We start from the raw sequence: 12,756 nt of genomic DNA, 5'->3' as shown, positions 1-12,756 counted from the left end.
TTCTTGTATTTCTCCTTCAGTTTTAAGTATTTTTCATCTTTGGTCCTGAAGGAGGAGGGAGCTTTAGAAGATGGTGTCGCAGTCTTCTTTGATCTGCATTCACCTGCAAAATGTCTGGGCCGATGACAGTTGTAGCAGACAGCTGAAGCCTTGTCTATTCTTTCAGACTTTGGCTTCTCCTTGAAGGATAGCTGAGGAGATCTGCGGAAATTGCTCTTGCTGGCGAACCTCCTAAATGACTTAGTCAGCAGTGCTAGGGACTCATCAAAATCTGTTAAATCAGATTCTGGAATGTCCTTAGAAGAATCTATCTCCGTGATGACCACGAGAGGAAGAGAAGAAACAAAAGGGGTAGAAGTTTCAACTGAAGAGGCTTCAGAGATCAAAGTTAAAGGAGAGCTTTTCATTTCCCTGGACTCTTTTACAAAATTTCTTTTCAGTTGACGAGATTGCTCATGGTTGAGCAGAATCCCGTATAAGGTAGAAAGAGAAAGAGTGGACATGTCATTTAACATCTTGAGACACATGGAAAAGGTGTCCCAAGACTCAGGAAGGCATTCTAGAAACTTAGTCAAGGTTTCAGAATTAGAATATTCCCTGCCGACAGCCTTAAGATCAATAAGCAGGCAATTAAATCTTTGATGTACTTCAGACAGCGTCTCAGACTTTCCACAGATAAAGCTTTCATATTGTCTTACTAGATTGATCTTTCTAGTCTCCTGAACCTGAGTGGTTCCTTCATATTGGACACAAAGTGTATCCCATACGGATTTAGAAGTTTTGAGTTTCATCACTGAGTGATAGATCTTATTAGGAAGAGACATAACTATTATAGACCGAGCACGCGTGTCTATAACTATCTTCTTCTTGTCCTCATTTCTCCACTGATGTGGAAGCTTTGGAATCTGCCATTCAAGAATCGTAGCAGTCGTAGCTATTGCTGGAACAGCCAGAACAATAGCAAATGGAATATATGGTCCATTTTCTATGTAATATGGAATTTCAGGATCCACACCTTCCAGAAAGAGGGACATCCGGTTCTTCCAGAGAATAAAGTTGTCACGGACAAACCGTGGAGGTTTGGCAAGAGAGTCATTATCTTGTGTGTGTGTTTTCAATTTGTAAAGCCATTTGTAAGCAGTAAAGTTATCTAAGAAGAGATAAATTAATACAGAAAAATAGCCAAACACAAGGAAAGAAAGAAAACACTATTCTGATACCACTTGTTGGTCCCGTAAGGGTCTACAAGAAGAGAAACAGTTTGTAGAAGGGGGGGATGAATACAAACAAAGTATTTTCAAATTTAAAATATATATTGATAGAGAAGATCAATACAAATTTTACAAGATTGTTTGCGGAAAGATAAGGTAATAAAAACCTATCTAAACAATCTTTGGTTACACACAATRCTTTAGCAATTACAAGAAAAGAAGTTGCTAAAAGAAAGATCCTTTACTTTAAGCTAGAAGATGCTTGGAGTAAGAATTAGGTTAGAGAGAGAGATGTGCGCTCTCTGCATGGAGAAGAAACACTTTTATTTATACCCAGTGCATTAAATGTCCATTTAATGCAATATGGTAGGTTTAGAGTGCGTGTCAAGCCTTAAGAGGAAGGCTTGTCCTTTGCTACAGTGAATAGTACAAAAGCACTATTTATGAGCAGACATCCTTACCTAAAGTTGGTAGACAAAGAGTCGACTAGTCGGCTTCGTACCGTACTAACTTTTGTAAGGGTATGGGTTTTGTCCTTTGTGTGCATAAGGACAAGACAACAACAATCGTGCTAAGCAAGCTTCCTTTGATCGCTGAATGCTGGAATGACCTGAAGGTCTCATCATCATTCGCTGAAGCTTGAGCAGTCTTCACACATATGTAGACAGGCTTGTAATCACTGAATACCGTTTCAGATCACGTACTCGCCGATCTCTAATCTTCAGTTTCAGTCTTCGCCTTTTGCTGAAGGTTCTTTGGTGTGAGTGTCGTCTTCTTGAAGTATTGCTATCTCTGATAGATTTACAATCCAAGTTCTTCAGCGATTACTGAACATACTCAATGAAGATCGTTGGAACTGAAAATACAGAAATATAAATACAATGTATAGGTGAAAATGGATTATCATCAAATCACTGAGAGAGAGGATCAACAAGAATGAACTCACAATACTAGGTTTTGGTGAAAACCTAGAAAATAAAGGAAACCCTAGAAAGTGGAGAGAAACTTAGATGCTTGGTTCCACACTTGAAGCTCTCTTCTACTCGTTCAATACTCAAAAACTCCTTGAGAAATCCCCCTTAAATGAGCTCTTATCGAAATTTAATGAAGGGAGAGGGAGGGAGAAGAATAGAGAGTAAATGAAGAAAGAGAGGCTACCAAAAGAGAAACACTCGGCTGGAACAAGGTGAAGCAAACAAAAGCTCGGACTACTTATGGGGCAACTTAGGTCGCCTGACCCTCAACTTGGCTCAAGCGCCTTCAATGCGGCCTCCAATGGTCGCCCGTTTTTCTTACTCGAGCGCCTCTCCTACCTTGCATCATTCAGACCAGGTGACTTTAGCCCGTGAGCCTTAAGGCGCCTCCTATATGGCCTTGGCCTCTGTTTGATTAACTTTGAGCTGCACATAGAGGGAGGAACAAACAGTAGCTTAGGCTACTTCCCGGAAGGCCACTCCAGCCACTGTTTTGCATGATTTTCTTCGTTAACAAACAGCCGACACTACCCAAAACCACATATACGCATAAGGGAAACTCTAGACTTTCACGAGATCGATAAAATCAAATAGAATGAAGTCGACGAGGCTCAAAAGGGAACATCAAAATCAGTTCTAAAGATCTTGATAAAAGAAAATTACAGGTGTTACATTGGACCAATGTTGTAACAAATATTTCGCATCTCCTAATTTTGTTGGTAAAATTTACTAAAAAAATAAGACAAGTTAGTTGTCTGTTTGAATATTTGTTGCTTTAAGATTTGTAACTTTTTCTTGGTATCATTTCGATTTTTGAAAATGAATTTGATTTGTATTTGGTCACATATGAACCATCATCATCATTTATGCATACAATTTCAATACACAAGACTTGGATTTTTAAATTGAAGAATTCTTTTATATATATATATATATATATATAGAGAGAGAGAGAGAGAGAGAGAGAGAGATTTTTGTCGTTTGAAATTGCTTAATAAGAAGTTTTGTTCAAGTTCCTTTGTTTTGACAAGGATTTGCTACATGTCATTGTTATTGCGTATTTATGTAAAACACAATGTCGGAATTGGTTTTTATAATTCTCGATTTACTAGTAATTTTAAATAACATGGCTATTTTGTTTTGATTCTGAAGCTACATTTACTAGTTCATTTAACAAATTATATTTCAAAGGGTGTTAGTATATTTGTAAGAGCAAATTACAAATTTCGTCCATGTGCTTATATGAAAATTTGGGTTGGGTCCCTCAGATGGAATTATTATAAGTATGGTCACTATGGTTTTAATATTGTTATGGATTGGATTTCTTGACCTACCACCGTTAGCTTTAGCTTTGTTAAGTCAGGGGTAATATGGTCAAGTTATCATTTTTTAATAATTTTTTGGATTGTACAAGTTTGGATGCCAACAGTACAACCATACAAAGCATTTTATGATGAGAAAAAATAACAAAACAAAATTTAAAATCCATCTACCGATCTATGCCCTCCATCTTCTTCGACCTCCTACCACTTCTCCCGCCACTACTCCGGCCTCCTCTCTTTTTTGGCATACCCCTTCTCTGTCCACCACCTTTTTCAACCCCATTATATGCAGATCCAAAACCAAACTACATATCTAAAACCAAAAAGGAAAAAAAAGATCTTAAAAAGCAAAAAACGAAAAACATATCTAATACAAAAACACGAAAAGTAAAGCTTAAACCAAAAACGAGTGAACGCCTTCCCCTGTTCATCCCCCCAAATCCCAATCACCTAAAAAACCATGAGAATATTGGAAATCGCCATTTGGATTCCATATACAGCACCTTACCCGTTTGGGTTTGATGCTTTTGGAGATGTGATATAAAATGCTTCCTTTCGACGGATTTGACGCTTTTGGAGATGGGGAGCTAATCACTGTCCAATTCCACTGCTATTTTAGCTATGGGTCCGGTTCTAAACTCATCACAGATACTGAATACGCACTGATGTGATCATCATAAGCATGAAACAATATTTGGATCTAGATAATAATCATGGAGGTGGTACCGGTGGTTCCAATTTTAGAAGGGTTTTAGGTCTTTGAAAAATACATAAATGTTAGCTTTTCTAAAATTTCGTAATCATATGTTTTTGCCAAGATATGGAAGAAGGATCTCTATGTAAGAATGAATATGACTTTGTTACATGAGTGAAGTTAGATTAAGGGACCTAATCGGTAACAAAACTGAAACCACAGTGACGATACTTTGTAATTTATTTTGTTTGGGGATCTAATCCGTAATTTATACAAGTACAGGGACAAAATTTGTAATTTACTCTTTTTTTTAATTTATGCGTACAGAAAGAAACCAAAAATCACTTGATCAGCGAGCGAGAGCGCCAAAGACTTGTTTTTGAAATCGGAATCTCACCCCCATTCACTTCTGCAGCTGTTCTCCCTTTGTTGGTCGGCCATGGATCATCGTGGAGCTCTGATGGCGTAATCTGCTTCCAACTCGAGTTTTTCTCAGTTCCTGAGCACATCTGTGTGATACATGCAACAGAAATGCCTGTGAGATCCGTCGATGGACAGCAGGGAGGCTAACCTTCCGGCAGACAGCAACCATGATTCTAATCTCTACCGTTCATTCAACGCAACCACGTCGTCCTCTTCATCTTCCTTCACTTCTTCTCCCCCTGACTTCCTTCGTAACGTTCAAGCCGCCTTCAAGCGCCATCGTACGTACAATCTCTCTCTCTCTCTCTCTCTATGCATACTATAGCTTCGTTAACTTCTAGTTATTCGATCCTCACTGGATGATTGGAATTAGGGTTTTCTTTGCCTCTATTTCAAAACTCTGACGACTCCAGTACTAATCAGCAACTGGACTAATTTATCAGTAAAACTTAGGGTTTCCTTTGACTTCATTTAGTTATTGGAGGTGCCATTCTTAATCCAACAATGGCTTGACTGATGGATCAGATTTATGTTTACTTAGTGGGCTGGGAATTTTCATTGACGACACGGGTCACCAATTTAGGGTTTTCCAGCGTTCCCAAGGAAAAAAATCATCTATCCGAATTTTTTTATCGGTGATGTATCTGTAAATTTTCTTCGCAATCTTTAATAATCTATCTTCAGATAACTCTTACTATGTTTTCAATCAAAACATTAGCTTTTATTAACTTCGACTTTTTTCTACTGCAGGTATGATGCCACAGTTGAACAATCTCCAACCAAGACGTTTAGTGGTTCCGCGACAGGAAACATCAAAGAGCTTAATAGATTCCAAAAAGACTGATAAATCTCATGATGTTTCAGTGAAACAAAGAGTGCAGGATTCAAGTGCACAGACTAAGAATATGATGACTGTTACTACTGTAAATCAGGAATATGCTTCAATTACACCACCATTTATTTCAGGTACACCTACTGAAGAAGGAAAATTTAAATCAATTGATGCTCAGAGAGGTCAACCCAGTTTCAGCTGTGATTGTAGAAGCAGCAATATGGTGGATTTTCCATGCTTAAAATGCGGACATGTTCTACTGGTTGATGGTCCAAAGAAGGTTCAGTTTGCATTGGGAAATGACCCGAGATCGCATGGTAAAATTTTGCTGTTTCTGCCAATAGTTTCAGTATTCATATAACCTTTTTCTTGATACGGTGTATAAGATCATGTTAGCATTTTGCTGTTTCTGCCAATAGTTTTATCTTGTCGTCCTATTGATGAATTGTTTCTATGTGCTTCTTGTAAGAGAAACTTATTTGCTACAAGTTATTAGTGGGCTGTATCTAACATGATGATATACAAATAGACATGTATGTCACATATCCTTATCAAGTTGAGATTGCCAATTATTGTATATACTGCACAATGTTTATGCAGGGTCTGATGACCACATGGACACAAGAATAGGCAACTTATTGACTCATATGAGTTCACTTGCATTGACAGAAATGGAATGCGACGTAAGTAATCAACTAGATGGCTCAACTGCTCCCAGTCATGATGCGAATAACCAGAATTTTCATGATTTGGATCATCAGATTAATCCTTTAAGAAACTTTGTACATAGTGAATTTGGCCACCACGTGACTCAATCTTCACTTGTTGGCGCTACTAGTGCTACCACAACGCTAGTGAATTCAGCATCTGCTCCCAAGCTTACTTCAACAACTCACAATTCCCGACCTCAACACAATAACTTTCACGCTGGCAACTCATTTGATAGCTATCAAGGTGTGGCACATATTGATACTGGGAACCCACCAAAGCTTTTGCCCAAGTATAGTAGTAAAATGTTAGCTGATCAGACTCCCTCTGCTGCAGTAGACTCTTATCCTGAAAACAAATGTGAGCTCCCTAGGGATCACCAAGGCAAAGAAGCAGGGTCTTGTGGCATGCCTAAAGATCCTATTCCCCTTACTGACAAGTCAACAAAGGGGGACCTATTTGCAGGTGATATTATTGATTTACAGTCCCGACGTCCCATATCGAATGATCCAATTTCCAGTGTGAAATCGGTACCTTCCAAGCCCGAGAAGGTCGAGAAGCCTGCTTCTAAGAAAGATGCATCAGCAGCTCGTAAGAGAAATTATGATCCGGATTTATTTTTCAAGGTTAATGGAAAGCTCTATCAAAGGCTTGGAAAGATAGGCAGTGGAGGAAGTAGCGAGGTCCACAAAGTCATTTCTCAGGATTGCACAATCTATGCATTGAAAAAAATAAAGCTTAAAGGGCGTGACTATGCGACTGCATATGGGTTCTGTCAGGAAATTGAATATTTAAACAAACTCAAGGGAAAAGACCACATCATCCAACTCATTGATTATGAGGTACGTGCTCTAGATAAGTAATCACCTGTGTAATATATTTTGTTGTCAAGTTACCTATACTCCTTCTGGACTCAAGTTCTTGTTTCCCATTCTTTGAGTTAGAAACATGCAATGGTCTTTTTGACCAAGCTAAGCACACATGCATATGCAAATATATTGAATTTTTGGGGTGTGTGGGGTAAGAATGTGTATTTAGCTCTCCAATTATCCCATGCCCCCATTTCTATAAGCTCTCTGCTCATAGTAACATGATAGCTGATTGTTTCAATTTACAAATATAAATCTGATTTTCCGTCTTCTATTTGAGTAAAAGAAGCAAACAAACATCAAACGTTACTGGTTCCAAACTACCTGCTGCATGGTTTTGAAACTGATCTTGAACTTCCCAGTTCCAATGCTATTATGATTTAATGTTTGTGATTAAGATTTCTTCCTGCGTCACCATCAATAATGTTTCCCATGTCTGCTTGGTCATATTTTCTGGTAATCGGCCTTACATGATAGTGGTAAATGTTGTTGATGCGATGAATGCAGTTGATGATTTCATGGTCTTAGATTACCATGCTTGTGGCTATTTTTGGCCCGTTTGGACTTGGTTCACAAACTTGCTCATGTGAAATATGTAGTTATATTGCTTATGATTGATTAGCCTTTTTAACGTCATCTTGAGGAAAGAACTATATGGTCTATAAATCTATAAAATAATATCTTGGTTATTTAAATCTTGGGCAACTGCACAATCCTTGTTCCCTGTGATGTCTCTTGCTCATAAAACTATATCCTCAACTTAGCATTGAAGTCTTTGACAAATTGACAACTAAACCATGGGACCGGTTGAACACGTAAGATATATTTTCAGCATACATAGTATCTTTTGCAGCCTTCAGTAAGGTACATTTCTTTCTTCAATTACTTGTGCTTGTCAAGTTTTTACTTGGTCATGTTTTCCTTATTCTCAGTCTTTACTAATGAGGATGATAGCAAGGCAATAGGAAAATTTAGAAGAATATTATTAGGAAGATATATTTTGAGATATACTAGTGTTTAGTTATGCAACACAATATAGTTGGGAATCCAACATAATTAGAACAAGAATCTATGAGAATTTGGTATAACATGGGACATTTATTAGGAGTTGATAAATATATTGGTTTGACTTGTTGAAATACGATTTGCCTGCTATTTCATTTATAAGTAGATAAATTACATGGATTATAGGTCCTATTTGATGGCCCATTTTTCTCTTAATAACTATATAGTCTAACTAGGGAAATACGTTGTTTTAAAAAGGTTATAGGTTGATATCTAGACTAAATACTAATATTTCTAGTTTTGGCAACTCTATCTAACTATGGAAATACTACATAGATAAAGTACTAGTTGCACACATAAGTTATATGGAAACATCCCCCTCAAATTGATGTATGTTTATCTAGAAACATCAAAGCCCATAAGAAAGCTCTTTGCAAAGTTGTTAAAGGCACACTTATGTGCAAGGGGTTCTTGGGGCCTAGGTGCGAGGTGCAAGCATGAGGCGTGGGCCTCAGGAATGCAAGACGCATCTCATCAATATACACACACAATTACACACAACTCAAATATGCAGTCAACAAGTACAAGCCTCCAATGCAGCAACCAACAATACTTCGATAGAGGCAGAAGGGAGAAGGGTTTAAAGCGTGAGCCGTGAGGGAGAAGTTTTAAGGTCTGGGTATTTATAGAGGAGGCTTGAAGTTCTACGGATTGGGTATCCAATATTAGGGTTTTGACTCAAGTCGTCTATTTAACAACTCTTTTTTAAGAAGTCTAGGAGGTGAGAAGATGAGAAAAATTATTTAATATTAGGGTTTGACTAGGTATTTAATAAATCTTTATGAGTCACGCCTAGGCACACAAGGCGCATCGTCTTAGTGAGCCTCGTGAATACGCCTAGCCTCGACTTTAAAAAAGCCATTGCCTTGAGTCTTATGAGCCTCAAAGCCTAGCTATGGCTTTCTGTAATGATAAACATATCGCCTCTATGTGCGTCACATTGCTGCATCTAATGTCCTGCCATTGCCATTGCCATTGTACCGTCGCCGTTGCCATCTTGTCATCTTGATAAACATACCGCCTTTCTGTTGTTGTCACCTTGTGTCAGTTTCTGTCGCACCACTAGCATGTGTGAAAAGGAGTGGCTCTTTTGGTACTTAATGGCAAGTTAGTTTATTTGATTTTTTAATTTTTCTAGCTGATTCCTTTAGCTACAAAATATTTTTATCAGTATCTTCTTTCATGGGAAATAGTCCGAACTGCATGACAACCAAGAAACTGTTGGATCATCTACAACTTCCATTCTCTACCAGATAACCTTCTCACATGCATAAGCAATCTCACAAGCATATTGGCTATGTGAACAAGGAGACTAGCTTGACAGAATATTTTACCTGATTTGAGAAATTGTATGATGAATTACAGTGTGTTATCGATCAATGTAGATCCAACTATGCAACAGGAATGACATGATGCACTACTCGGTCTCGTGTTTGTTGGGGGACTTTCTCTCCAAATATGATGAAGGCTCATACTGCTCGACCATTCTGCCATTTCATCGTCATCTTCTGCCTACCATCTATTATGAGAGATTCTCCCTTATGACATCATCTGCTAGTTTCGGTCTTAAAACACCAACTTTTACCACATGACCATATCAACACTTTTTGCATCCCGTAAAGGTGGTGAATCCTTTAGATGGTCAAAGAAGAAAATCTAGTGTCATTATGCAAATAATTTGGACATTAAGTGGCATTGTCGTATATCATCCTCATAAGGGACCTGGGTCTCATCCACCACCATATCCTACATGTGTTCATGTGTTCATGTAGCTGCTAGTTTGCTATTGATTCTACCTCATCTAAATCTTTCTGGAAGGTCTTTATGTGAGGAGACAAGGTATGTTCCATTCCTACTGCCAGTACATCGCTATTAGGTGCATCTAATTTATCTACTGTTGTCCTCCTCGGAAAAATGCATGTGTCATCATGTGCTTATACAACTCTAATATAATGGTGTATATCAGTATATGATTAGAAAATCCATGATTTGTTTGATATAGTCTACACTTTGTTGTTTAGGAGGATATTATGAATGTCTTTCTCTTTTGACTCTCTTTGTATGGTCTCAAACAATATTCTAGGGCTTGGTTCGATTGTTTCACCCAAGTTTTATCACGGTTTAGGTTGCCTAGAAGTGACAATGATTATTTAGTTTTCTATCGACATTGACAAGGCAAATATAATTCTTTGGTATATGTCGATGACAGTTCTAATAGGTAATGATTATTATGGCATCAAGAACTTGAAAAGCTTCATTGGTACCAGGTAACCGTTTTTGGGCATCTTCGTTGCTATATGAAATTGAGGCCTTGCTATCACAACAGGGATACCGTTATATTAGAGAAACTATGTATCAGATCTTTTATACTAATGTGTTTTACTAGGTTGCAAACTAGTGGACTCACTGATGGCCCCAAATAGGAAGTTGTGACTAGAAGATGGGAAGCTTCTCAAAGATTCAAAGAAATATAGATGGCCGGTAGGAGTTTTAGGAGATGTAGGACTAGGGTACTAAATTTAAGGTAGGGACCTGTAGCTAGTCCGAGTAGTGAGTTAGGGAGGGTGATGGTAGGACAGGGGAAGGTGTAGGGAGTGGACGAATAGGCTATCAGATGTCTGCATTAGATGGAGGGTTTGTGTGTTTTCTTACTTGGTATATGTTTTTCTTTACCCATTTTTCCTCTTTTTTTTCTGCTGCTTAATATGTGATAGCCTTGATCATCCTTCTTGTTCTTGTCCTTCCCTTTTTTCTCATACTTTCACACAAGCTGTGGGTCTTCCTGGAAACAACTGCTCTACACTTTGGGGCTAGAGGTTAGGTACTCACAGAATCTCTGTTTTCAACCATTAATATCCAGAAAAATGGTTAGTTGGGATGATTAATATATATGCTTCAACTTGAGAAGTGTTAAGAGGATGTGGATTATGTATATAATATGTTAGTCGTGTTCTTGTCTAAGTTAAGAGTGTTTATCCTTATCTCTTAGTCTACGTGACAATGTTATGAACCTGCATAAATAACGTCTTTTGCCAAGGAATAATATTAGAAAAATTGCTTGAACTCCCATGATTATAAAGATGCCAGGTATAATTCTAGCCTGTTACACTGAATGAGAATTGTTGTACTGGCACTCCAAGCATCAGGGGCTAGCTAAACTGGGTGACACCGTACTTAGTCTTCCAAATAGTTCAAGGCAAAAAGGATGAGGAAGAAGCCTGAAGCCAACTTCAAAACCCTCATAAAAGATTGGAATATCACATTGGAAGAGTAACAAGCTCTGTCACCCTCATCAGGAAAGACCAACTAAAGGATAGGAGATTGTGTAATCCCCTGATTTTCACTAAGTTGTCCAAGTTGTGACAAAATCCAACATCAAAAGTAGAATGAGGAGTGGCGGACTAAAAAGCCACTTGAGCACATGCCTATTTTAATCTTGGAAACTGCAGAATGGAGTCAATCAGGATATTGTTCGGTTTGGTCATAAGCAAATTAAGCACATCCATCATAGCACTCTACTCATGGGGAATAAGAGTCTTTGAGGTTGAACTCAGCAATTTTAATTTGCTATGAAACACTACAACACTATTGAAGACTTGCACGTGTGAAGTACATTCACAAAGGAGGGGTCTCATTGAATTGAAGACTTCTCAAATGTAGATATGATAGGATGCCATTTAGGGTATGTTTGGTACATTGAACAGGAGAACGAAACCGGGATCACTATTCCATGTTTGTCATGACTTTTATGTGGAACAAACAGGAACAGAGTGGAACAAAGTGGAAGAGGCATGTTCCACCCCCACCTGATGGAACAAGTCTATATTTTACCAGTATACCCTCAAAATAAAATCTAATTCTCTTCTAAAATATCAAATATGCTTTCCCTCTTCACATTTTTCCATTCTTTAAATAAGAACTGGAAATTAATGAACTTCATATTTTGGTGACATTTTAATCGTCTTGACGACAACCTTCTAATGATATATCTCGTTATAAAAAATATTTGTTTTATCATAATTTAATAAATTATTTAAAGTAATCAAATTATAGAAAAGATATAAACAATTCATTAGGGGTAAATTGGTCATTTTACGAGTCTTGTCCAGTCGTGTCTTACCAGAAGTTGCATTGCTATCTTGTTCTGTCCTTTCTGGGTACCAAACACACCCTTAAGCTATGCTGTTAAAATCGTGATATATCGCCAATATATCGGATATCGGTCTCTGGAAAAATATCGGTGGTGAAATATCGGTCAAAATATCGGTTCTGATAATATCGCCGATATTTTGATGGAAAAACCTGTCCGATATACCGATTTTCTGTAAGGCAAATGTTTGGGCTTTTTTTATTACATGTTGGGCTTAGTTTTTTGGGCCTCTTTATTTGGTCAACCAGTCAACACATATATTAGGTCTCACGCTACTTCTCTTCTCGGTTCTTCACAGTTTACATTTCTTCTCTTCTTGGTTCTTTCATAGTTCACGCTTATTTTTGAACACTTCTCCTATTTTCTTTTATGAGACTTGTTTATGTGACGTTTTAATTTTGAAACTATATTTCTAAACTCTAATTAATGCATATGATATGTTTATGGATACATACATACATATATATATATATATACATACATATATACATACATATATATATATATA

At 37.6% G+C, this 12,756-nt stretch overlaps 1 protein-coding gene across 3 annotated transcripts in view; it reads left to right on the top strand.

Annotated features, from left to right (window-relative positions):
• The first annotated feature begins 4,643 nt into the window (after positions 1-4,643).
• LOC112514003 (probable serine/threonine-protein kinase DDB_G0279405) overlaps positions 4,644-12,756 on the top strand; it is a 12,298-nt gene continuing 4,185 nt past the window's right edge. The window contains exons 1-4 of one of the 3 annotated variants that reach the window (XM_025120280.1): positions 4,644-4,905; positions 5,375-5,773; positions 6,057-6,410; positions 6,504-7,006. In XM_025120280.1, the coding sequence (XP_024976048.1) occupies positions 4,752-4,905; positions 5,375-5,773; positions 6,057-6,410; positions 6,504-7,006 (1,410 nt within the window). In that variant the 5' untranslated portion in view covers positions 4,644-4,751. Of the gene's footprint in view, positions 4,906-5,374; positions 5,774-6,056; positions 7,007-12,756 lie in introns of all 3 variants that reach the window. The other 2 variants (XM_025120279.1, XM_025120278.1) reach the window with 2 other exon arrangements.

The sequence above is a fragment of the Cynara cardunculus genome (genome assembly GCF_001531365.2).
Source record: "Cynara cardunculus var. scolymus isolate 2C chromosome LG 6, CcrdV1, whole genome shotgun sequence".
Lineage (NCBI taxonomy): Eukaryota > Viridiplantae > Streptophyta > Magnoliopsida > Asterales > Asteraceae > Cynara > Cynara cardunculus.
This window is presented reverse-complemented; position numbering and strand designations above follow the sequence as displayed.